This window comes from Acanthopagrus latus, chromosome 24 (genome assembly GCF_904848185.1).
Source record: "Acanthopagrus latus isolate v.2019 chromosome 24, fAcaLat1.1, whole genome shotgun sequence".
In the NCBI taxonomy this organism is placed as follows: domain Eukaryota; kingdom Metazoa; phylum Chordata; class Actinopteri; order Spariformes; family Sparidae; genus Acanthopagrus; species Acanthopagrus latus.
The window spans coordinates 11,231,024-11,257,463 of record NC_051062.1 but is presented as its reverse complement, the minus strand read 5'-3'; the positions used below and the strand labels follow the sequence as shown (position 1 = coordinate 11,257,463).

Genomic DNA, 26,440 nt, shown 5'->3' with positions numbered 1-26,440 from the left:
AACGGAGCGGGACGTTTTACAAGGTTGGAAAAGCAGGTCAGTGTCAGTGTATTTGAGGTTGTTCAGGGCGGGGAATGTCAACAAACCTCAGCTCCCCGCTATCTTGGCCGTAAATCACGGGATAATAGTGGGAGAGACGTTGCAGGACGCCGGCCAGCGGCTGGAGGTGTTGGCGCAGCTGGAAAGGAAACGGAGAGGGAGGCTGCTGGAGAAGCTTCACCTCTGTGCCGTAAAAGTCTTTTCCAAACACCTCTCTCGTTGTATTCCTTGAGCCATTTGGTCTTTACAAACCTTTTTAATGACTTTATTAATGGCGTGCCTGAGCGCCAGAGCTGGAATGCTATGGCGATGTTCTTGTGACAACTAGAAGAACTTGGATCAGAGGGTGACTGGGACCAAAACACCAGCGTGTAGAACAGTTTGGACTGGACGTTATGAGGGGAATCTTAAATCTAGTGATGCAACGTCGTCTGTGAAAGAACTGTCCGCGGCAGCTGCCCGGCAACTCGTGCTCTCCAACACCCATGCACCCTTTAATGGGCAGCAGTAGAGATGTCAGCCCCGCGGTTCGAGTGCTTCTATTTACCGTACCTTTGTGTCTATTGTGTGTGGACCGGGCCATTTGTCTGCCTCTCTAAAGGGCTACTGTTTGCCCGCCCCGTCTGAAAACGATGTGTTGACAGCCCGGCGTAAAACACCCTTCAGCCTTTGCATGAGTCAGCAGAACCTTCTGGTGTTTCGGTACAGTAGTAAAATGCGAGTCCCTGCTCTCCAGTTACCTGAGCCGAGGCACGCCGGGGTGTGAAGCGCAGAACAATGGATGGAACGTGTGACTTAGCTGAAGTATGCGTGTGCTGTTTCACCACTGGACATTGTCAAGGCGTGTTAGATATCAAACGCTCCTTTTAGAGAGAGCAGTGCTTAAAAGATGCTATTTAGAATCATTTAATAAACTAATCAGTTACGTTTACGGTTAGTATCTTTGTCACATGTATTTGATGGCTAAATTTGAGGGATTGTAACCAAAAACGTGTGCACACTGGCCGACGCATAGATATCGGAATACTTCCTTGTATCAGCACCAGACCCAAAACAGGCGCTCATAAAGAAGAGATGAGTTCAAACGGACTGCTTGTCTTGTTGCCAAAACGGCATCAGAAACCTTCTCCTCCAGCACCTTACAGACGTCTGAATTTGGGGGGAGTCGTTTTGCACCTTTACAGCTGATTGCACCAAAATACATTTGTAGAGACTAAAAAGGATGCATGATTTTTAGAACCAATAGTCCAAAACCCAGAAACACTCACATTTGCTGTCATGAAAGGCAAAGAAAAGCTGGAACAAGCAAATACTTGACATTAGCATCCTCCCGTGCGTAGCTCCCCTGAGGTGTTTGCATGCACGGACTTCTTGGCTTCCCTTTGTTTAGCCTGTCTGCATGGCACCTCACAAAGTGCAGGTAAAGTCCTAAATCACGAGGTAATTGTAGTCCGGCGTGGATGGATGCTTTACTTAAACTCAATTATGTCTCGGCGCGTGTGAGTCAAGCGAGACAACCATCGCTGGAAAAAACTTAAACACACACAGGCGCGGGATTATTACCTGTTGGAATGCGAGCGTGCGGCTGAGGATGCCTCATGATGAGCTCCATTTCAAAGCGAAGGTATGTCTGAAGGTGTTTTTTATGGGAGGAAACTTGCTCCGTATCAAGACATCCTCCTTCTCCGAGACACATCAGGGTTGTCGAGGTCAAACAACAGTGCGTCTCTTCAGTTTGGACTCATCTCTCTTTTATGATTTGGGCATAAAAGATTCAAAATTTGAGCGTGAGTGTGTTTGTATGCCCTTGCATATCTTCTCCAGTGTGTTTGTACATGTGTGCTCAGGCGTGGGTCTGTGAGTTGCCCCCTTGTGTGTTTCTCACGTCTAGCCTCGTCTTCATTCTGGCGAGCAAACCCCCCCCCCCCTCCGTGAGCGGGTGCCGTGGCCATTTTTAAAGCACATCTGCTCATCCGCGATGTTTCGTTTTTTCGTCCGGACAGGAATGCGTCTGTGGCTCGGAAACAATTGAGGTCAGGCCCCGCTCGCGGAGTAAGAAAACATTTAGGGAGACAGACAGTCAGGCAGGGGTAATCCACGCTCGGCGAGAGCATTCCTCAGAGCTCTGGAGGAGTCTCGGAGGATTCCTCACGTCTTGATTTTTCGCTGCTTCAGAAGTTTTTAGGAGATGCATTTTGAGCTCATCCTCAGTGTTTAAATCATTGCCCTCGCTCTGATTTTCTGCAGTGATGAACTCCCCGAAGTTGTTTACACGCGAGGACGAATCAGATCCATCAATCAAACTGCAATAAGGTTGCCTGTTGCCATTAAGTTTCACCACAATTAACATTTCCAGAGCTGATGCCCCGGAGGGCTCGATGCTATCGCAGAAAGCACACAAACAAACTCGCTCGACATGTTGACTTTGGAGAAATTTCGCTAATCGTGACCATCTCAACTCTTTCGACTGCGTGATTCATTGCTTCTCGCACGTGTCCAAACACAGTCCGATAACAGCGTCTTACATTCAGAGTTATTACAAGTGAGGTTGAAGTTATGTCAAGGTGTTTGGATGATTGTTGTGTGAGTCATTCTAGTGCAAATCTGCTCTACTGTTCACAAAAAAAACCTTCATGAACATCCTTGTTTTGTAATTTTTCTAAGAACAGAATGTGATTCATTTTCTTCGAAGCATAAAGAAAGAAAGCATCTTGTTCAGAAATGTCCCTTGTCTGCACAGTGAAGACATTTCAAGGCCACATGGCAGCACAGAAAGGCGTGTGTTCTTTGTGTGCTCGCAGCAGAACCTCATCACATTTCACCTCGTCAATAATTGATGGTCTGCCGTGGTGAGGTAAGGCTCATTGTGCCTGCCTGGCTGCCTGGCTGGATGGATGGATGGGTGGATGCCTGGGTGGGTGGTTGTGCTGACATGTGGCTCCTGTTTTTTCCGGGGTCCGCGGACGGAGACGGGAGGGTCAAGAACCAGCTGCGGGAGAGGTGGTGGGAACAGACGCGGGTCAGGCCGACTTTCGGCACCCACGATGGCGTGTCTCGGTGATTGATTGGACCTGCCTAATGCACTGGGACCAATTGAACGGTCACAGATGTGCGAGCCCCGCCCCTCAGACGCATGAAGCAGATGAAAGTGTTTACACTGAGGGCTGAAGCTGATTTCGATGCCATCTCGGTATTTGACTGCAGAAAGGCTCGTTAAAGCCTCGAGGAAACATCACTTTGATGAGGCTGAGTGTGTTATGAATACATGGATTACTGGATGGCGAGGTGGGACACAATGTGCATTTAAAAAAAGATTGATATCAACGATAAAACCGTGTGTGAACCCCTGAGAAATTAATGAAATTGGAGTGTTGCCAGGTGAAAAATATGGAGGATCGAAACTGTCAAAATCAAGTATAAACAGATTATTCAATAAATGAATTATTATGCGATTAAATGCACAAAAAAATCAATATTAAAAATGAATGTAGGCATTCGTTCATAACCCTAACCTATGACATGTTTTGAATGAGCGGATACCTCCGCCAAGGCCCAACAGTGCCCTTTAATATGATCAACTCTAATATAATATCAAATAAAACATATTTTAATCCCCTAGATCCAGATTTTTTTTGGGGGGGATCAGTGTCAAATTGTATTAATTCATTAATATTATCCACCAAAATGTGTTATGCTCCATCTGGCAATGTTAAAGACAGTGTGAAAACAAGAAAAAAAGTTTAAGGGACTCATGACGCATCCTCCATCCAAGTTCTGTGGGAATCTGTTCATCACTTTAGGTTTTATCCTGGTTACAAACCAACAAAAGCGCACAAACATGACCTAAATTCCTCGTGGGGATAATAAATTGGCAAATTGGATTAAAAAAAGGAAATTATTACAACAGTAATTCAATACAGGAACAATATAAACAAGGAAAATCAATATATGTCAGATTTATTGAGAATGTTTATTTTTATTTTTCCATAAAAAGCTCAGTTTTTGATCCAAAAATACAAATCCAGACATTTTTAAAGCCTCAGGTTGGCAACGCTGTTTGTTCCCACCTCGACTTCCACCTCCTGGCAGTTGTAACTCTGTTTTCCTGTCAGCCCTGGTTGGATGTTATAACTTATCAAACGCCTCGATAAGCTCATTGTCCCGACACCGGGGGAGCTGGGGTGAAATTTTGGACCGGTGCAGGCGGTTACATAACCACGAGCCGTAGGAGGATTAAGGATGGGAATGACCGGTCCGGAGTCGGAGCCAAAGCATGTAGCCAGAGTCTCTCTGAACAGGATGCCCTATGTGTGCCACGGGGATTGCGTGCGTATCAGGGCTCTTAACCCAGCAGGAGTGCAGACGCTAATACATAAATGCATGGCAGCGCTGCTCTCATCCAAACATTTATGCATCCCTCCCGGCCGGTCTGTGTACATTTGTGGCTCGGGACGATTGAAATGTTTAGCTCGCCGTAAGCCACGATGACAATATTAGGAATACGGTTTAGATTTATGCATCTTTTATACTTCCTGATGTCTGCAGTCGTGTCAGTGCGAGTAAGCGCTGCGGCATTATGTGGCGTTTAATCTGTTAACATCGTTCTGTGCAGAGGAGAGATTAACCACAGCTGATAATAAGATGGTGTGCAGCACTGCGAGGCGAGTAGGAAACCGAAATGCAACAGACAGCACTTTTTTTTTCTCTTTCATTATGCGCTTAACAGCAAACAATGTACAATGGATTAAAGCACCTGTATGGAGCCGTGATAACAGTGATGAAAACACGGCTAAACGTCTGCCTCCCACAATGCAGTTCAAAGCCATCCGACGTGTCGGCTCAGGTTGGCGAGCGCTCTCGGCGTGATTGATCCTCGGCCTCTGACAGATCGTGTCCTTGCATGCCACCGCCGCCACCGTGACGCTCTGGAGCAAACAGTCGGGGTTTACACAGAGTGTGAGTGGAGGAAACAGGGTTGATTTGAGTTGCGACGAGGCTGGTGTCACAATCGCTGCTGTCTTGTCTTATCTCGGAGGAGGGCATGTAGAGCTTTTGATGCTGCTGGAGACGCATCTGAAAGGAGGGGAGGTGATGTTTGAGGTGTGCAGAGTGTGTGTGGGTGGACAGCAGACGGTGTCAGCTGAGAATATGAGAGGAAGACTCTGTTTGGGTGCAAGCAGGCGTACAAAGTCAGGCTACGTTTGTGTTTAACTCACTGAACTAAGAGAACCAAGACTTTTCTTTCTCTGTGGACGATTTGCCATTTGGTTAAAACCATGTGACACCAAAGGAATCGTAACCTGAGAACAAGCTGAGCTAACATTAATGGCTAATAGCTAACAGCCCTTTGCCCTTTGCTCACCTCAGAGTGTCTAATTTGAACAGTGGTTGCTCAATAATGAAGACTCCCATGATCCCATGCTGCATCACAACCAAGACAACTTGGTAACGAAATCGACGAATACATGAACATCATCTGTAAACCTCTGTATTCTGTGTTTAGAGCGACGTATTCCGTTCCGTCACTTCAATCCCAATCAAATCGAGATATTTGATTGTGGTAAACTTTTCCCAGCTGTGTAAACTCAGCAAAGCAGTCAGACTGAGCCAACCCCAAGGCTGTCGTGTCAAGACGTTTATCTGAAGCCGTCGCTCTTACAAAGTTTGTTAAAATATACAAGTTACACAAAAAAGGGTCAGAACCACATGAGCGTCATTGAACGCCTCATCATTTGTTACGACTCTGGTCGTATTTTTGGAGTTATGTCCATTGTTTCTAATGGTTGTGAAAACACTGCACTCACCAGAGTAATTAGTGAAATAACAAAGTCTTACCGGGCGAGTAAGAGTTTGGCTTTTCAACATTATATAAACTTTATTTGGAGGTAAAATCAGACGTAAGCAAGACCGTAATGACTGTAACAACCCCTGATTGCTGAAGGAAAAACTGTCAGATTTCTTTCATGCTTCATTTTTATGTCCCAGCAATTAACTAATTAAGTGAAATGCTGTTATGAGCAGAAGATACAAAGATAAGACACGAGCTGAAATATAAAACAGAGTTAAACTTTAAAGGGGCAAAGAAGAGGAAATGCCTCCACTGTGGAGTGTATCTGTGGGCTCTATAGGCTGTATGTATTTCACACTTCACCGTGACTAAACAGGAATTATTTCAGGACACAGTCTTCACCTTCATCCTGTACATCCGAGCATGTGATGAAAGCACAAGCTGACAGTTGACCGCGTATACATTCCTCCTCCTCCGCTGCTGTTTTTCTTCCTCTCTGAGCCTCAACATGAAGCCCTGCTGGGTGAATTCCAGCAGCCGATCGTGAGCGGTGTCGACGTGGACCTCCAGCGGTTCCCAGTGACCTGGAATCACCTGGTAGCACCCGAGGCCTTACCGGCAGGCGGTGGGAGGGGGGAGGGAGTCCTGCCTAGCTTCAGCGGAGCAGGCAGCTGGCAACAGTTCTCTTAAACACACATTTAAAGTTTATCCAGGGTTGTAAATCAAAACTTAATGCAGCTTGAGGCAGACAAAGACCCTGGTCATGAGGACAAGCAAGGACAAAACTGTACGTGAGATTATTTGAGATTATTTGAGGCTAAAACTTCCAGTTTATTCCTGTAATCCTTGTAATAAGATTGGTTAGTAAGTAATAAGGCCAATTTAAGTCCATATAAGATGCTTATTAACATTAAAAAGCCCATTTTAGCGTTAAGTATAGCATAATAAACACATTTATGGTTAAGAAGCTTGTTAACAATTCATAGGCTACCTATAAAACAAGGAATCTGTCCTCCTGTTGGTTTGTGACGCACATATCTAGAGAACCGTTCATCTAATAGACTACATACTTGGCAGGTTAGTTAATGAGGTCCAAAGAAAGTGCAGTGTCAACTTTGGTGTGATTTGGACAAGTGATATATTTGATATTCATACATATTTAATAAACAGTGCTCAGAGGGGGTGTGGCTCCAGTGCTTTGTCTCCATGAATCTGCTGACTTAAGCTGGGCTCACGTGATCATTCACTGGGGAAGCAGACGTAATAAAGATGGAGATCGCGACGCAGTGAGGAAGAAAAAGGAAGAAACAGGAGATATTTAAGATTCTGTCAACAGTAGCAGTAGCAGGCAGCACCGTCAGCTGCTCCGGGATACATCTCTCATTGGTTTTTGTGGTCCAGCTTGGAAAGTACCGGTGTGATCATCCAGATTTTAAATCTTAAATATCAGAAAAAAATCCTGGGAGGCTTAAAACTGGATCTGTAAAACCCCTCACATTACCAGAGGCCAGTCTCAATAAAGCAACAAAAAGCTTGGAAACCAACAAACTATTACTGTAATTACAGTATGAGCAACTCAGAAAACTTTAGAGGTCTTTAAATCACACGATATATGTGTTTATGATGCTATTTTTAATGCTTATCTCTTCAAGAAGCGTCTTGTGAGGACTTACTACCAGTTGAGTAATGCTTATCACAAGGCTCTGAATCAAATATGATATAATTCCACACTGAACGCTGCACATTTTCACTCGAGCACTGTTGTGACTGCCGCTCGTGCCAGTTACTATAATTATGTTTAACACACAGAATGTCAAATTGCTCTATATTTGGCGCTGATTTTCTCCGGGCGCAGTTGGCTCATGCTCCGTCGCTCCTGGAACATGCCTGTGCATAAGTGGCCTGAAACTTAACCCCTTACAGGGCCGACGCTCAGCCATAACACAGACTGGAGGAATGCCAGGTCGGTCCTGTTTAACAAAACAATATCTGCACTGAGGACTTCCAGAGACGGGTTTCTTTTCTTTTTTTTTCTGAAGGTGGTGTAATGGTTTGAAACACACGGCATGTTGTAATAGGAAGAGACACATTGTGTAACTGGAACATGAGCGTGTTAGTCGGCCTCAGGTGTGCAGCAACACACTCTCTCTCTCACACACACACACACACACGCTCTTTTGCTTGTATTTACGAGCAGTTGAACACATAAAAACACCTTCACCTGAATGAATGCGCGTCCCCACACCCACATTTATGAACGTACAACCACACAAAGTTTCCCACGTGAGCCCAAACGCACTAATGCAAACACACACCCAAACACACCTCCTTGTCTCACAGCCTTTGCTCGACTGCCTCCTGGATTTGTCACCCTGTGCGTTTCACAATCGGCGTGCCAGGCTCGGCTTCGCCTGGTCCCCCGGGGGTTTGGAATGGATGCCATCGGCAGCGGTTGTTAGCTCGTAGCTCAGTCCAGACGCTCGATTCATCCGTCAAACATACATCTCCAGCTGCACTTCTTAATCACCGGGGGGTTTTCCCGGCAGGTAAGCCGCTCAGAAACAATGATGTCTTGTCAAAGGCGACGAGAAGACGTTAGTCATGAGTTATTTTTAGGAGGGGAGTCCAGGGAGGTTGGCGGGAGCTTTGGGTGTCTGCTCCAGCTCAAGAAATGTGAGAAATGTGCAGGTGATTGTGATTACTTGTGGCTGTCTGCTGTACACACTCCTTTATTAGGTCCCATGGTGCCATATTAGGTGGTTTTGAGTGTGTGTGTGGTGTGTTGTTGTTGAACAAAGAGAGTCAAGAACAATACAGTGAGGGAAAAACTTCAGTTGCATGTGTCATACACAGCAGATGTCCTGATTTTATTCTGGGTCATGCCGACAGTCATATTTTCTCCTTCTATTGAATTACTTCTAATCTTCTAATATTGTTGGTGACTTTTGCACTTTTTCGGCAATATTTGTACGTAGTAGCGTGAAATGACGTCTTCAGTTTCCTTCATCTGTTCAACCAACAGTGCAAAATTTACAGTCCTAAAAGACAAAGAAAAGCAACATTATGTGACTATTTTACCTTAAAATTACAATTTAATAGTCATTTTGATGCTTCACAGATGTTTAAAGGTTGATTAGTAACACTGTCAGTGCTAGTCTGCAACTATACTCTGCCTATATTTGTACTATTTGAGTTTCCTGATGGACAGAAAGCTTCACTTGTTGCTAAAGTAGCCGCTAACTGCTGCTGCTGTTAGCTACTTGGCTTATCTGATATTACATGTGATCATTTTGTTATAGAAACCTGAGATTTGTGTCCATGACATCGACAACGATTCCTACATAATGCTGCTTTTTTTTTTTCTTTCAATCAACTAATTGATTAATAATTGCAGCCTCATATTCTTGGTTTTATTTGAAGAAGCATGTGAAAAACACCCGAGTCCAAGTTAAATGTCCTTTGGGACCGAAAACATACTCAACCTACTTGCTCATTAATGCATTAATTAGCCTCATTAGCATCTTCATTAGCATCCCTGACTGTTTGTAAGGGCATCAGTGCCTCTGTGTTGACTGGTGTAATACAACATATAGAGCAGTGGTTCTCAACCTTTCTGCGACCCCTGGAAATTAACTCATGACCCTCTTCAGGGCCCCGACCCTCATCTTGAGAACCAGTAAATGAGCACTTTATTTACATCTTTTAAAGTCCGTGTTTCACATTAAATATGAAGGATTTTTGGAGGTTCATGTACATGTTTCTCTGCCAGCGGAGGTGTTTTCCTCCTCAGCACTTGTGTTGCACTTTGAGACTAAAACAAAAAAGGAAAAAAAAACAAAACAAAAAAAAAAACACCACTTGCAGACTGTCAAGCTTTCAAAAGGCGAGCGCATACGTCTCGTCTCCTGGAGCAGCAGGGCTTCAGTTGTGCTTCAGTTGTTGTGATTCCTCAGGAGAGGCCGTAAAACAAGCTTCTTTATTATCCATGCTAGTGTGCCAAGATTTATCCCATTAAAGTCTGGAATGCCCTCACGTGGGAAAACGGATTGGACGTGCACAGTCAATTTCTTTGTTTAGCCTGTTTCACGTGTGTGTGTGTTTGTGTGTGAGGGAGAGTCTGTTATGAGTGAGGATGCCCTGCTTTTTGTTTCCTCCGAGCTATTTCTGTCCGGACAGAACTGCGAGCTCTCTGTTTTTTGCGTGGTTAGCGGACGACCCCGTCTCCTTGCTGTGTGTGTGTTATCTGCTGATTTGCTGGCAGGCTTGTGTGGGTTTTCTTTTTTCCCCTCAAAGACAGACTCAGCTGGGAGAAAGAAGCGTTGGTTGATTCAGGGACATTTTTGGGGGGGAAAATACCAGCTTGAAAACAGAAAAAACTAAACATTATGGTGCCAATTTAACACAAAAACATCGGTGTAAGTCTCTGGATTCTGACCCGACCGCCTGTGTCACCCACTTAGCAATGATCACACTTTGACTCACCCTCATTTTCTCCCTTTCCTTCCTCTGTTTAGGGAAAAGCTGGCCGTGGCTCGCCTGCAGAGGGAAGTCGCACGGAGCAAGAGCGAAGGAACAATGGTAAAATACAGTGGAGCTACCCGTCCCCTATAATCTGTGCAAAGCCCAACGAGCCACAGTATGCACACTTCGCACACACACACACACCCACACACACACTGTCAAGCTCTGCCAAGCCTCCAAAGTCCATCTTTAGTGTCTCAGCACCCCATCGGTCGATCTTGACGAAGACGATTCGGGGAGAAATCAGTTTTTCGCGACCATTTTGAGAAAATGAACTCAAGTCACGTCTGTGAGGGGGAGCACATATCAGCGAGGTAACAGGAGTAGACACAACACCGGAGCGCTCTCCATTGAGTAAAATCCATCCATTCACTCAGTGGAGCATTATCCATTGAGTGAAAGCCCATCTGTTTTACCTTTCTATTGTAGAGTTCTCACAGTTATTCCAGTTGTTTCTCCGTTACCTGGGGTTAGCGTCCATTCCACTTCCTCCGTTTCAGTCGTGCTTCCTTTATTTCCCAGTTTGTTTTTGCGGTAAAGATCCAGCCCCGCAGACCGAGTAGTTTTGTAAAGAATCTAAACATTCTACATTCGGATGGTGTCATTTTTCCACAGCCATTACATGTGACATCAGTGTTTACTTAAGCGAACAAAGACCAAGAATCCAAGCATTCACTGTCATCTTTGTATATTTTCGATCATCTGTTCTTTGAAGAAACATTTTCAGACCTCAGAAAAACAAAGATTATGGTCTGAATAAACTTCAGCGTTGTATTCAGGTGCCCGGTCAGGTTGTGTAACATTGCAAAGCGGCAGCTGTGGCTTAATCCTTCAACACTGCATTGTGCTAAGCTTTCCTGGAAATTGCTGATACTGAGCTTTCTCTTTTTCTATTAAGAGAACTTGTGTAAGCAGAGGGAAAGCAGCCAGGAGGAGGTGGAGATCTGAATACACATATATATATAAAAACATAGTGTACATATCTGTATTTCTGTTTGCATATTTGTCTCTGTGAGCACACAGCAGCCATGTGTGTCTACGGGGAGGTCAGAAAGTGAAAAACCACGTGACGAAGCGGAGCTCAGCTGATTGCAGCCTCCGAGCAGAGGCTCTAACCGCAGGCCCAGCTGTTCCACTGCACCCCAGTGACGCCTCTGATTCCCTTTATGGCAGCCGGCCTAAAGCAACAGCACACAAGGGCTGATACAAGACGAGATTTTCACACTACTCTCCTGTGATTTCTCCTGCGATTGATCCCTGAAGGAGGAGCGCTTGTTTTCCCTTCCAGCTTCTCCCCACACGGTGGGATCACGGGGTCAGAAGGCGAGGGTTCAGCCAGTTGCCAGTTGTTGCTCAAGGGCGCTGCTGCACAGCAGTTTCTTACTGTCATTGAAGCTAATTTTAGCTACATGCAGTGTACCAGAGACTTACTAAACCGCATGCTGGGGCTTTATGGAGAAGGGAATCTACCGTGTGATTGGTTCCTCTGGCGGAAAATGAGTTTAATGCATTTGATTTGCATCCGTTCATGGATGTAAACATTGAATAGTTCAGGGTATAAAAAGAGATAAATGCAAGTACTTTCAAGAATTGTTTACTGCAATCGCCTCCATGAACTCTCTGTGACTCTTCCGATACCGTCGGCCCAGTTATGGATGTCTGTATAGGACACAAAGGTTCAGTATTGATTCGGTTCAGTTCGGTTCAGATGTACTGGCATGCGTGCATCGTCCAACAAACCCCTATGTATCACTGCATGACCATCAGAGAGCAACATGTGAGCAGCCAGAGGTGTATCCAGTGACACACAGTGGATTGTGGGAATAAACGTAGCTAATCTGATCAGTTAAGATCACTTTCACACCTGCAGTTTTGTTCCTTGATGCACAGCGAAGGAACAAAATTGAAGCTTTGTAGTTTTTGCCCATTTTTGTGTTCGCGCTAGCTGGAACCACCTCAGTCGGAAGACTCTGGCCTGAACCGGCCCGACTGAATGGGGTCGAGAGGAGATGGTGGGTAAACCTTTTACGATACGTCCAATAGGAAAATCTTTGTGCCTAACAAGCCATGAAATCGCTTAATCCGATCGCTTCTCTCAGGTTTGAGTAAATAAACTCTTTCTTGGGATGTTTGCACCGTGTTGGGGTAACGTTAGGTGATGTGAATTTTCCTGGAGGGAGAGAAACATCACAAATGTAACATGTAAGAAAATCACACAGGACCTTTTACCTTTTCATCAAATTGGGGTCTACATTTACTGATGATCAAAGAAATTTGAATACTTTTAAAATGGAACTTGGCAGAGAGGCTTCTCATATAAAAGAATAGCCTGATTCCCATTCAAAAATCTCTCATTTTATAGGTTTATATGCCTTATCTGCCAAAATATATCTGCAGATTAGACCCTTTACAGTAAGTGGAAAGACTTGTAAGCACACATCTTATGGGATCACTTCATTTCCTGTCTGAGAATCTGTCAAAAACAGTAATATTGACCATCAAACCGAAGCTACTGACTGAATTATAAATGAAACAAGACTCGTGAAAAGAAAAATCGAAACCTAAAAGTCTATCCCACTGACTGACAGCAGGTCAAGCTGCACTCCTGCTGCGCTTTATGGGTTTATTTATCTTCTCTGGTGGTCAGAAAGAAGTAGCCTGCAGCTAGACTCCACAGGTCATATATAACGTCGGACAGCTAGAAACAAGATAGCAGCTGTCAAATAGCCGAATGAGGAAGTGCCGTAACAAACGGTGTTGTTGCAGTTGTTTGTCTGCACCTCCGCTCCACTGACGGTGTTCACATCAGCCTGAAAGGATCCAGTGACACTTGATTTGCTTGATTGCTCTTGATTTGTGGTACCGCTGAGGTCACGTTCTTACTCTCTTCAGTGAGGTAACTCAGCTCATGTGTCCGCACCTCAAGGTTACACCTCAGTGTGTCAGCGCCTGTATCACTAACCTCGCATCCTCTGACCTCAGGAAAAAACATGCCGCACCGTGAGACTCTCCCAAACGGCTAATTATTACTTTAGTGGGGTGTGTGAGCTGCCGTCTGCGCATGCACGAGTTTAAGAGACGGAGAGGAGGATGAGTTATCTGTGCCAGACAGGAGGAGGGTGAGGGGAGGTTGGAGGAAGAAAAGGAGGAGGGGGGATATCACTAAGCTCCATTTGAAATTGGGATTATCCCCGTTGGAGTCCCCTTTCTGCACTCTCTCTCTCCGGCATTCCTGGGAGGCTTCGGAGCTCGGGCACGGTCCTTCAATAGAAATGAGAAAGAGACTGCTGCATCAAGGAGATAATTGTCAGAAGTGCTGGCGGTGTGCAGTGGGAACTGCTCACCAGCCTGTGTGCCCTGCAGATCCCCTGCACCGACGCCCGCTTCTTCCATGCCCACTTTCCCAACCCCCATCTTCTCCTGCCAAGGGACCAACCTCGAGAGATTAAAACAGCCTTGGACTTTTGAAGTCTCTCCACCCCGCCTCTGAATCTGATGCCTCCTTCTATACAGCCATTAGTGTCTTCTGTGAAACGAAATCAGAGGATGCGGCGGTGCCACCCAATCGCGGTTCTGCGCTGGGGACGTGTTACTCTGCACCATTACTACCGGGCGAAGAATGTTGAAAGGCATCTTTATGATTGAGTACTGTGCTGCAATTGTAAGCCTCAGGTCTCGCTTGCACACTTGAGTGTAAATGAAACAGCATTAACAGCGCAGTTTACAGACGAGCATGTGTTTTAATTGGGTCTCCTGTTGTGAAACACGACGGCTACTGGCAGCGAAGGAGCACAACACTCTTTTGTTATAGATCCCCTTTGAATAATTTGCAGGGGAATCGGCGCTTGCGTAGTATTTCACCGCAAATATGGCCACACAAGTTGCAGTTGTTGTTAGTTTGAAGCGATACGGTCTAGATCTACCCGTCCAAGACCACCGTTAGGGTTTGGACATGGTGCTTTTGGCCTGCTCCTGAAGGCTCCTGCAAGAACAACACTGGAGTTCCCCGTTAAGTGTTTAACAGAGCACAGGTCACCGTTTATTCAGTTTCCTTCCAACAAGCCTGCCCTGTCTGCCTCGAGTCAAACCGCTCATTCACGGCCGTCGCTGCTGTAGGTTTGCCCTGGAATTCTTCGCACCCCAAACCCAGAGGCGTGGCGCAGGGCAGGGCCGCTGTCTGTCTCCAGCCATCGTTTGATGCCACTCTGAAGTGCAATCTAAGTCCGTCAGGGGCAGGATGCTGGGTTTCCTGTCAGAGGGGAGAAAACAGAAGGGCGCATGGAGGCTCGTAAAGGCAGCGCCGCCTGCACCGCTGAGGGGGCTGGGCTCTCCATTAAAGAGGCATTTAAAACTGTTGGGTAAGATTATGACCACTGGAAACGGCTGTCTAAACAACATGTGAAAATAAACGATCTGGCTTTGAGAGAAACTGGCTTTATTTTTCTTTGGGTTTTTGCGGACGCTCTCTGATATCCGAGCCTCGAAACATACGGCAGATCCAGTTGATTTGTTCACGGCCCGAGTGAAGTCTACACGCGGAAGATAAAGGGAAATGTTTTTTTTTTTGCTTGAACTTGGGCTTAATTGTGTTATTTAAAAAAAAAATCAGATCCCTCCAGAGTATTTCATGTAGAAGATAAGAGCTGCTGTGAATATAAAAAGGGGGGGAGCGGGTGGCACAGTATGGCAAAAAAAAAGGGGGCCTGGAGCCAAGATAGGAATCAGCTATTTCTGTCCATGAAAACAGATTTCTTATGTGCTACAGTCTGCAAGATTATATGTGACACAGTTTGTACCACTAGATCAAGAAAAATGGACTTTTGTGATTTGCTACCCGAGAGGACTGAACGCCGGTTTTATAAAGTCATTTGGTGGTGAATCACTTGATCGTTTCTCCTGCTGGAAGCTTGTATGTGATTTACTTCTTTTGAGAACGTCTTGATTGATACAATGGAGTGATGGATTATTAACATATCGCTTGAGAACAAATGACAGTTGTCAGCAAATAGTTTGACCTTTTACGTCTGTGGTTAGAAGGTAGTTTTGTGGGGAAACCATGTTGCGTACTACGGTTTACATCCCGTCTCAGATCTGCACGAATGTTTGCCTTTTTCCTAACCAAACCATCTAAACCATAAATAGAAGAAGAAGCCTTTAGGGCTGAAAAGAAGAGCAAATGTGAAAGTGTTACACGATACCCCAAAATACTCATTTACAAAAGCAACGGATGAGTTTAAACATAATCTTTAACCCTAACTGTCAGTGTTTTAGCTGTCCGACCTTAACCGTAGTTTATTTCCCACAGCCATAATTGTACCCGACCTTAACCAAATGTTTAAGTTGTGTAAATATACCTGAACCAGACCGAAACAGTGTTTAAATCTTGCATGGCTCGCTCCATGTTGCTTCAGCTGTTCTAAGATTTCAATATAAAAATAGTTTTAAAGATTTGTATTTTGCATTTTGAATATAATTGCCCTGCTAATTAACACTGTTTAAAGTAACGAGCTCCATCCCTTGATAGACGATTGGCAGCCTTTACTCTTCATCTTTCGGGTAAACTGGGTCAGATTTTTTGTTAGAAATCTTCTTGGATTCATGACCAACATATAACACCAAGACAACTGATATTCTTCCTGTGAAAAAGGAGCCAAAGCTTTTCGTTGGACGAGAAAACGAAGGCGCACAGGGAGAGTAAATTGTTGGCGGTGTTAATTCTGAGTTGGAGCCTCCACTTGGCGTAATCACAGTTTAATTAGTTTTGCTGTAATTAGATCAAGGTATCGTTGTTTATGTGACAGTGATTTATTACTGTTTGAACTACCAATTGAAGCACCTTCAGGATTGACGTCTTTTGTAGGGTGCCTCCAGCAGATAAAGACGGGTTTTAAGGGGCTCCCAGCTTTTAAAAAGACTGAGAGAAAGAGCTTTGGTCCTTGTGGAGATCCACCGCTGAGGGACCCTCATAGAGCGTCTCTGACAGCTGTTTGGAGGATGCGTGACAGCGTGGAGGTTTGGGGACCGAGTGGGGGACTCAGGTGCCGTCTCAGATTGGCCTTATCAGCCACGGACAGGGGCGAGGGCCGAGATGGGGTCCCCCAAAGCGCTCAGCACATTCACCGCCTGACAAGCGCTGACAGCCAGGCCCAAATCGCATCTCCACACCGTCTCTTTCACCCACTCTCCGGAGTGTATTTGTGTGACTGAATGACTCGGGAGTGCGTGGGTTGGAGGTGGGGGGAGCTCCCTTGGCAATGATAAATGGGCCACTCATATGATTTAGCATATTCCTGGGGTGTGTGTATTATTTGCTATAGTGCCCGTGGCTGTCTGAGGGAGAAGTGGTACACTCTAATGTAGTGGCTCTCCATGATAATTGAATTGATGGAGCCCTGGGGGACGCAGATTTTTTTTGTGAGTGAATAAAAACACTGTTTAAACTAAAACCACATTTCTATAACAAGTCATCTTGCAAAAACATATGCTCCCGGAAGATTTCACCCATAGAGAAACACAAAAATCCCCCTTTGTTTCGATTATGTGCAGAGCTCTTTGTCAGGCGTGGAACAATGTAGACCATCATTAATATTTCATCCAAAAGCATACGTTGAATGACATTTAATTTACATGCACAATATTGTGTTAGTGGGTAATAAGGCCCATATACACCTTTATAAGATGCTTTTTAACACTATTACATGTCAAGAAGACAATATTTATGCTTATATATATAATAATAGCGTCTTGAACTTGTTTGTTGTCGGATTGTGAAACATTATAAGCACTTTTAAGAAACTTGTTTCAGTTTATAGATGCCTAAGCCATATTTATAACATGATACTTTAATTTAAGTTTAACAAACTTACCTTTTAAGCCCTTTGTTAAACCATTACTCAGTTTTTTGCTGCATATGACAAACATTGTTTCCAAAACTTGGTGCCTACATTACCCACAATGCAACTTAGCCACTAAAATGACATCACTGAAGGCAATTTATCAGATTTACCAGACAGTTGGTGGAGTTACCCTTTAAGCTACCGGATCTTAAGCGAGAACAACAAATACCTTATTTGGCTTCATAAATCCTTTAATATGCACGTATTAGCAATTAATTATAGTATTTGAGACTGCAGGTTTAATAATGACACAATAGGGATGTTACTCAATAAGTAAATCCAAGTGTGTGTCCTTTATTAGGCAGCCTGTGAACTGAAAACAAGTTTCTCAACAAAAGATGTGATTATTAATAATGTTAAGGATGATCTCTGCATCTTTCTTAAGCAACAGTTTTGGTTTTTCAGTTTTGGTTTTTCACGCGACTCTCTCTTGGTTTGTCTTTTTGTGACCTTGCGCTTCAAGGTGTGTTTTTATGTGCCGTGCGGCCAAATCCTCCTCCTCGCGTTACACTTTCATTTGAATTCAGGCCTGCTGACGAGCAAACACACTCGCGCACACACAAACAGCCAAGTGGCATGTTTTATTTATGAATGAGGAACCTGCGCCGTGTATTGTGTCCCTGATGTTTGCTTTAGCAGCGAGCCAGAGATCCGGCTCCCGGCCCTTTGATTAGGCAAAGAGCTGCAACCGAGAGAGGAGGGGGTTTCTGTGTAATGAAGAGATTATTGAGCCCCCCGAACTGTACCCCAAACGCTGCATGAACACACACGTATATATATGTGTGTGTGTATATACAGTTGCAGATGGACAGCACACACATGCACTTAACCTGATAACACTGTGCTGCAGCTTTTTCTTTAATGGGAGCCGGGATTGCAGGCTGCACAACAAGGAGAGGCAGAGGGCTCTAATTAATTTAGAGTCCTCTGTGGATCTTGGAGGGTATCAGGGGGGTTCGAGTCTTCGAGTAATTCAGCTCGGATGAATACCATTACCATCTAATGCTGTCCAATTACAGAGGCAGGGCCTCCACTGCAACTCATAGATGATACAGAGGAAATAGAGAGGAAGCACTGAGCCGCATTACAGCTGTATTTATTTATTTATTTATCTGCATTTATTGTATTGAAATCAATAACATCTCCCAGTCCATTCATTCCTGGGCTTTACATGTTGTTGATAAATTTTGTCATATCTAGATGGATCCATTTTTTTTTTTTTTTGTTATCAAGCAGGAAATGAAACCAGCGCTCCTGTGACAGAGGTCACATTTAATCCCGAAACCCCCAATCTGGGTTCGTTTCAGATATATGGCTCAGAGGACCGGTATAAAACCCGAGCCTGGGTCATTTTATAGATTACTTGTCCTATTCCATTTGATATTGCTCCCCCCACCCCAACAAACGGTGTGTATTGTCATCAGAGCTGGCTTTGTTTGGGAGTTTTAGTCCAGGAAAACGTTGCCCTCCACAGGAGAAACCGGGGTAGTGCATCCACCATCCACCATCCCCTTCCTCGTTCCTGCCAGCCAGTGAATGACAGTCAAGTGAGAGGATTACGTCCTCAGTCGGTGGATTAATTGTTCTCACACAAAGTTGCCAAGCGTGTTTTCATCGCATCCCTGACTTTGAGACGTCTTCCCAGGACGTTTGCTCAAGGCGTGTTGTGTGTTGTTGCGTTTGCAGCTGCAGCTTTCCTTTGAAAGAATATGCTTTCAATTAGCACAAAGAAGAAGAAAAAAAAAAGTGCCGTGAAGTCGGTGCAGACAATAAACATTTCAGCTGAGAAACGCTGTAATGTATTGCTCCAGCTTTCTGGCCACATAAAGATATGGTAATGTTTGATTTAATGGCTTCAGGCCTTGTTAAAATTGCTGAAATTATATATTGAACAAAAGCAATAGAGGGCCTTTTTTTTTACTGCGACGTCGGTTGTAAATCCTGCGTTGTTATTGAGGTTGCTGGCAGGACTCTGTCAGCAGACACATAGTGCTCGTGGTTTATGCCTGGGGCGCTAGTTTGGCCAACAAAAATCAGGACTAAAGCTACCGTGCTTTTGTGGGAAACCAGGCCAAACTCGCTCAACAATACTGTACGCATTAATACATGCGGCGCGGCAAAGAAAAAGGCCTTTGTGCTGGTTTGAAATGTAGCTAAATATGAGGGATTTCTGCTGCCATGTTTCCATCCTTTTTCTTTTCACTTTGCCAAGTAAATATTTAGGTTTTTTAGGGATGACCTCCTTTTCGTGTTCCTTCACGTCTAGGCCCATTTTTCTCCCCCCTCAAAGAAGAGCCAGAGAGTCGTTGGTTTCGCTCCAGATCTATAGGTCCGGCTCTTGGCAAAGGGTGAAGCGCTTACTTTACGCTCCTGTAAGGGTTGAATTTACAGCCGCCATTACTCCTGACAGGAGGAGCCTCCCCGTTGTGTAAAAGAGCCGTGGCGCATAGTAGCCGTGGATTTATGGCCGCAGCGGGGACCAGAACTGGTTTTAATGGTGACTCGGTTTTAATATTCTCTCGCTCCTCCTCCCTGACAGACTCACCCAGTTAAAATGTGGCATAGGCACAACATGGAAAACTGGCAGTTTTGCAAAGCCTTCAGCATTTTCTAGGCAGTTGTTTGGATGTTTGTACTCAATTTAGTCATGTAGTGTTGCTTTAAATAATTGCTGATCATCCTGAGGAGGTTTCCATCCTGATCAATCCATTATTCAGTCACACCACTAGATGTCCTCATAATGCTTGCCTGGGAAAAAGCACCTCACCATCTTCCATCGAGTTGTGATCTGTGCTCAACACGGGCAGAGAGGCTTCAAGACGAGCTGCAGAGTCAGAAAAACAACATGAACTCTCAATTGGCTTCTCCGATCTCCTTCGGTCCAGACAGACACGTTCTGTACATAAATAAATCGAATAAATCGCTCCCTTCAAGGCAGATGATGGTAATCTTTTACCAAGGACTGACAGGATAATCCTCTCCTGAATTCACAGCCAGAGACTGACTTGTGTGCAGACGGAGTTGGAGTCCTAATGACTTAACACTTCAGCATTTTCTTTTTTTGGAGAACCGACAGGAAGCGCACTTCAAATTCAAATCTCTTACTCTGCAATTTCTTCCATTTTCTCCTCCCAGTTAGCCTCCTACGCCACGAACCATTCTCCAGTTACTTTACAGTATTTCCAGCTGACAAGATACTGACAGATGGTTGATCACTTACACTTTCAGCTAAGAAATATAATAAATGGAGCCAATTGCTTTGTCATAAATTGTCAGAGGCGAGAAGCGTGCAGAGCGACTCAGAGAGCGATCGTTTGCTCCGTCAGCTGAAATCCTCGCTCAAAGCTCCTCCGCAACTTTGTTACTGAAACTTGCTCGCGGTGCCAAACTCGGCCCCTCTCAAGGAAGGAGGCAGCGCGTGCCGTCACAGGGGCCGCGGCCCTTTGAAGTCGGGTTTGAGGCGAGAGCTGGTTCTTCTCTTTTGGGAGCAGATGGCTGAGGCCGTCAGACAGAGAAAGAATCCAATTAAAGAGTGAAAAAAGAGCTTTGGTTTTGGGATTGTCTCTGGTGGAAAAAAAAAAAAAAGGATTGAAAGAAAATGGCTGTGATCTGAGGAGGCACGCTTTTAAAGTTCCTTATGAGGAGGATCGGGTTACACCTCACACTAAACCCAGCTGCAGAGGAGAAATCTGTGATTCTTGGCTTTAAAACAGATTTGGATTATTAGAACCCAATAACAAGTAAATGTTGGTGATGCAACCCTAACCCTGTTGAAGTTTTATATTTCTTTACGTTGATGTCAGGGACTGGAAATTGTCCCAAATTCTTATTGCACACACCCAGTTTTTGTCACCACTGTGACTGGATAATTATTTTCCTTGGTTCTCAATAAAAACACCTGGTTTTGTCTCCATTATCACAGCTGGAGATGTCCTGACTTTCTTTCTAAAATACCTAGTTTTTGTCACACCAGTCATGGCTGGAAATTGTCCTGATGTCTCATTAAAAGCACCCGACTCTGTGGCCACAATCACAGCTGGATATATCCCAATTTTCAGTCGACAGTCTTAATTTTTGTGTCCACAAACACGGTTGGAACTTGTCCCAAGTTCTCTTGATGGTCTTGTTGGGTTTAGGCACAAAAATCACTTGGTTAGAGTTAGGAAAAGATCTTGTTTTCACCACAGACACAGCTGGAGATGTCCTGACTTTGTCGCCACACAAGCAACATCTGGAAAGCAACAGAATGCGAGGATGACGAGGCTTTACCTACACAGTGGTGAAGTTATAGAGCTTTGATTTTTCGCCTTACAGTAGTTACAAAGAAACATGAACTCCTCTGAACTCAAAATATATCAAAAGTTATCGGGGTATTTTCACTCAAAAAAACACCTTTCCTTTCCACAGCCCTGTAGAAATAAATCAAACATGCGAGAACAGAGCAGAGTTTGTTTGTGGGGGAAGAGAACAGGGATCGCTGCTTTTCAACTGTGAACGTTTTTCTGTTTTTGGATGAAAGTAGTGTGAAGTGTGAAGGCTCGAGGACCTTGGTGCCGTGAATATGCGCACTTGATGTGGTTAAAATGCAAAGCAGAGCGCGCAGAAGAGATCGAGGCCAGGATGTGTTGTCTGACAGTGGGAACTTTTCTCTCATGGCAACAGAAGGAGGAGGAGGTTCGTTATGAACATGTCAAAGAAACAACAAACTCCAGAGACAATCTGGAGGCTTAAATGTCATCATGCCCTTATTATTTTGTTGCCCATCAACCCTTAAGCGTAAGAAATATGACAGGGAGTTTGTTTGTTTTAATCCAGGTGACCTGTGAAACACTTAACTTTCTCCAAGGAGGGTCAGAGGTCAGGGTCAGCAGTAAAAATGGAATCCTGCTCATGCTTGAAGACTATAAATATGGCACATGACACATGACTTAGGGATGATCTTTTGAGCCCTTTAGGCTCAACACACCACCGAGAGATGACCTTCACATTTTTTCACGTCCACAGCGAGAAAAGCTGATCCACGAGCTAGAGGAAGAGCGACGTTTGCGACTGGAGAGCGAGAAGCGTCTCCGGGAAGTGACCGAGGAGTCCGAGCTGGGACGGGCGCAGATGGTCTCACTGCAGCAGCAATTCTCCAGGTAAGAAAAGGACCCGAAGGTCGAGAGCCAGTCCGACTTTATTGACTTTATTGAAGGACCGCGGTGACCCTGAGATCCTGCTTGTCAACCTCGATACGATTAACTCCTGAACCAAATCGATAGAGGTGGAAGACTCATTGCTTTGCTTCTGATATGATATTGAGGACTTCGTCATGCAGTATGTGCTGTTCTGTTCTGCTCTCTGTACAGTTGAGATCATTTTAGAAGCTACACACGGGAAGTAGTCTTCATGTTAATTATTCACTGGCTTTATTTAGACTTTACTTATCCCACTTTGCTTTAAACTGGCCTTCGGATATGAGGTTACTCATCATGAACAGCAATAAGGGATATTTAAGTCAGTTTTAATGACTGTAAATCGCAGGAAAAAAGACAAATATTCATTTCAGGCCACAGCATGAGCCACAATAATCAACATTATAAGCTAGAACCTAGAAAAAAGCCACGTCATCATTTTCCACCGTTCTGTCGCCACATTTCCTGTCATCTTTCTGCTCTCAGCCGTCGAGTAAAGGTTAAAAAATGCCCCCGAAAATCCTTGAAAATATATAAATCTAATAAACACTTTGACATTTTGTGTCCAACGTGGAGCAGACATATGAAAAACAGGCTTTTTCTTTTTCTCAAAAGTTGCTGGAACTTTCATCTCTTCTCAATAACAGTAATCGATTTTTGGCGGCAATTTCCTGCAATCAGCGTCTTTTGTCTTTTATAACCTTTTGGAATCAATATGGCGGCCCCCGCTCTCGCCATTTCACGAGTACTTTTGCGACGTCATCAGTAAAAATGATGGGTTGATACGTGACTGTCGACAACTTCCAAAACGTGAAGTGCTTAAACAAAATGCTCTTGTCATGATTTTCGTAGCGTCTTTTTCCTGAACTCGTCTTCCACTTCGCAGCCGCTGAGGTGTGACGGCAGGGAAAAAAAAAAAAGAGGAAAGCAAGAGCTGGAGACGAGTTGATGCCTTAATTAGGCGATAGGCATTCAGCACTTTACTTATCAAAAAAAAAAAAAAAAAAAGGCGAAGAAGAGAGTCCAGAGGATTTCACATTAACTGCTTATCTTCTCATTAAGTTGGTGGAGAAAATCCTGTACGTTTTAACGGTCCCAGTGTTATAGAGTAGATGAGGGCAGAGTTGCCGCCAGGGGAAGAATAAAATATTTAAGAGCCATTCTGAAGATTTATCACACATTTGAAAATGTCCCGCTGATGCCTTCTGAAATTAACACAGCGGTGATTCTCCCTTATGTTTCCAACCATGTCTTTTATGAAAGTAATTTAGTTTGTCGCACTCATCCCGATACAAAAAAGAGGCTTTTTCATAGTGTGACTTAGCTTTTTACCTCAAGGGGTTAAAACAAAACATGTCTGGAGCTCCACAGTGTTGTAGCATTCTCCTAAACAACTGAAAAGAAAGATCCATACAGCTTGTCAGGCGTAATCCAAGTCTCTGAAGCTCACTATGATTTTGAAAGACATAAACCTCTTTGCAAGGTTGAGCTTATGCATCCATTTCAGACCGGGTGCATGGAAACGCTTTAAGCTTTGCAGCTTCAGTGAAGATTTAAATATAAACACAAAAACAAAAGACAGCTGACCAAAAAACGCTATTGGCCTCATGATGAATTCAGACTCAGATCAAATAGAGATCACCAGAGTAACAGGGTAACATCATAATGTCAAAACTGTTATTTCTTCACATTTTTGGTGATATATATATATTTTTTTTCAATGTTTTCGACTCAAATTCTGACATAATGCACCTTTAATCACTTCAGTACAAGATGGGTTGGCAAGTTTGCCAAGAGAACTTCTTGTTATGCACTTTATACTGTGAACTTTGGAGGTTTTTCGACTAGAAATAACAGACAGTACAGCCGACAGCTAGTAGAGATGGTGTGTTTTTCTCATCAGAAACTTTCAGCATCTCTGGCGAACTCTCTTCAGCCACCTTTAACCTTCTGTAGGTTTCGTGGCTGTGTAAGGTCACGGTAGCGTATACAGTAGATAACCCTGAATCGAACTATGAAGCAGGACATTTCCTTCAATTTTCATTCCTTTTATAAAAGCACTTCCATTTGTCGCACTCGTACAGGACCGATACAAGAAGAGCTTTTACAGCTGAGGGCAGCTCATCTTTTACCTCAGCTGCTGAGAGTCTTGCTCAAGGCTCCTTTAGCTGCCGGCCCTCTTTAATACGTCAGTAGCAGATATGACCTTTGAAGTGATGGTTCAGAGGTAGTTTCAAGCTGGAATCGCATGACTTCCTATTCAGTCCGAGGTATCTAAATCACCAATAAATCCTGTGTAAACCTGTCTGAGCCAATTTTATAATTCTTGCACAGCTGGTTGCACCTGTCCACATCTTCCCTTCGGTGGTTAGACGCAAGTGTGACCTGTTCGTAGTCGTAACGGGCTCGCAGCACATGTTGCCAAGGATAAGTGATAATATTTGTGGGGAATTACTGCGCTCCCTCCTCCTGTAAGAGTCTTTGAGTGGGTGGGAGTGTCGGTGATGGGGGGGCAGCGAGAGCAAGAGAATGTACTGCGATTCTATTAGGTGTGAAATATATAAAGCTCATCCGTGATTGGGTCCTGCACAGCTCCCCACGGAGACAGATGAATTTGTCGCCATAGCAGGGGTCGCCCCAGATGGATGGTTCTCATTGGACGCAACCGAGACTGCGGCGCGGCAATATAGACAAAGATTCCATTATGTGCTCAAAAAGTGCTTATCGAAAAGGGGTGTTGGGGGTGGGGGGACTCGGCCGTTGTCATTCCAGCAGCGTCGCTCATTGTCATCATGCTGGATTGCTGTAATTTCCGCGCGCCGCCTCGTCAATGGTTTTTTGCGCCTCCTCGGGGAACGCCAGGTTCAGCTGCTTTCCCCACACGGGCCTGCAAAGATATCTGCCCCCACCTCCGCACAAACAAGCTAACAGGATTTCAGTCTCACTGTCAAAGTCTTAATCTTTGTTTAAAGCGTCGCTGAGTGCTTCAATGAGCGAGCGCGCCAAGCAGAGTGTGTGTGAGGAGTGTGTTTACCTGACCCCGCGGTGGATTAGCATACTTCCACTGCAGCCAGCACTCGGTGGCAGATGGGACATCAGCGAGGTCACTTTAATTAGGGATTTACAAGCTGGTGAAAAAAAAAACAAGCAAAAGAAACTCGGTCATTGGGTGACTGAGAAGGCTTCCCATGAACCTTTGCTCTCCTTCCTGTATGTGTACACTTCCTGTCCGCCAACGGACTGCAATCATTGGAGTCTCCGCTGTGAGACTTCATCCATATCTCCCAATTGATTTAAGCTTATTTGTTGCGCATTAAGGGAATAGAAACCTCACTTCATCAATGTGTCTTTGGAGATAACACCCGCAAATCATGTTAAGTGGACATCCAATCTTTTAAATAGACTGGGATCTGTGTGACCCCAGGCAACAATTGATTTGCGTATAGCTAATTAATTGAGCCTGCGCTTTGAATCATGACGACGGCGGTGAAATCAGGCCAGTAACAGCCGCAACGATTTGGATGATGAAGCCAGCCGAAAATGCGATAGCGAAGATATCAAACAGAATTTAAACGAGGGTGTTTAAATGGATTTGCCAAAGATGGGGTCCAGTCGGATTTAACTGAACACCACTGATGGTTATTTGATGTGTTGCACCGGGAGACAGAGGTGTTCTGTGATGATACGAGACAAAAGTAATGAGCCGCTTGTTAGAGTCGCGCTTCTATGGGATCACACGCGCATGAACAAACCCGCACATCCACTGCAAAGAGGAAAGATCAGACACTCCTGGAGCCAGACGAACACCGGGGGAATCTTTTATTATAGCTTTTATTTGTGGAATGCCCTTGTAACGCTTTCACTTTTTGGCAGGGGATGAATGTAAGGCAAGAGTCGCCGAAAAAAAACAAACAAAAAAAACTGCCTTCCCTTTTTTCTACTTTCTCCCACTGAAATGCTCACTTTGCCGGCTGACATCAGCAAGTCTGCATTCCTCAAGTGACCATTTAGGTGTACACACA

General features: G+C 44.5%; 1 protein-coding gene across 6 annotated transcripts in view; it reads left to right on the top strand.

The window, feature by feature from the left end:
- LOC119015445 (nck-associated protein 5-like) overlaps positions 1–26,440 on the top strand; it is a 143,688-nt gene that overhangs the window by 66,758 nt on the left and 50,490 nt on the right. For 5 of the 6 annotated variants that reach the window (XM_037091419.1, XM_037091421.1, XM_037091422.1 and 2 more), the window contains 2 exons: positions 10,342–10,405; positions 22,249–22,382. In XM_037091419.1, coding sequence (XP_036947314.1) covers positions 10,342–10,405; positions 22,249–22,382 — 198 coding nt within the window. Of the gene's footprint in view, positions 1–10,341; positions 10,464–22,248; positions 22,383–26,440 lie in introns of those variants that run through there. The other variant, XM_037091424.1, reaches the window with a different exon arrangement.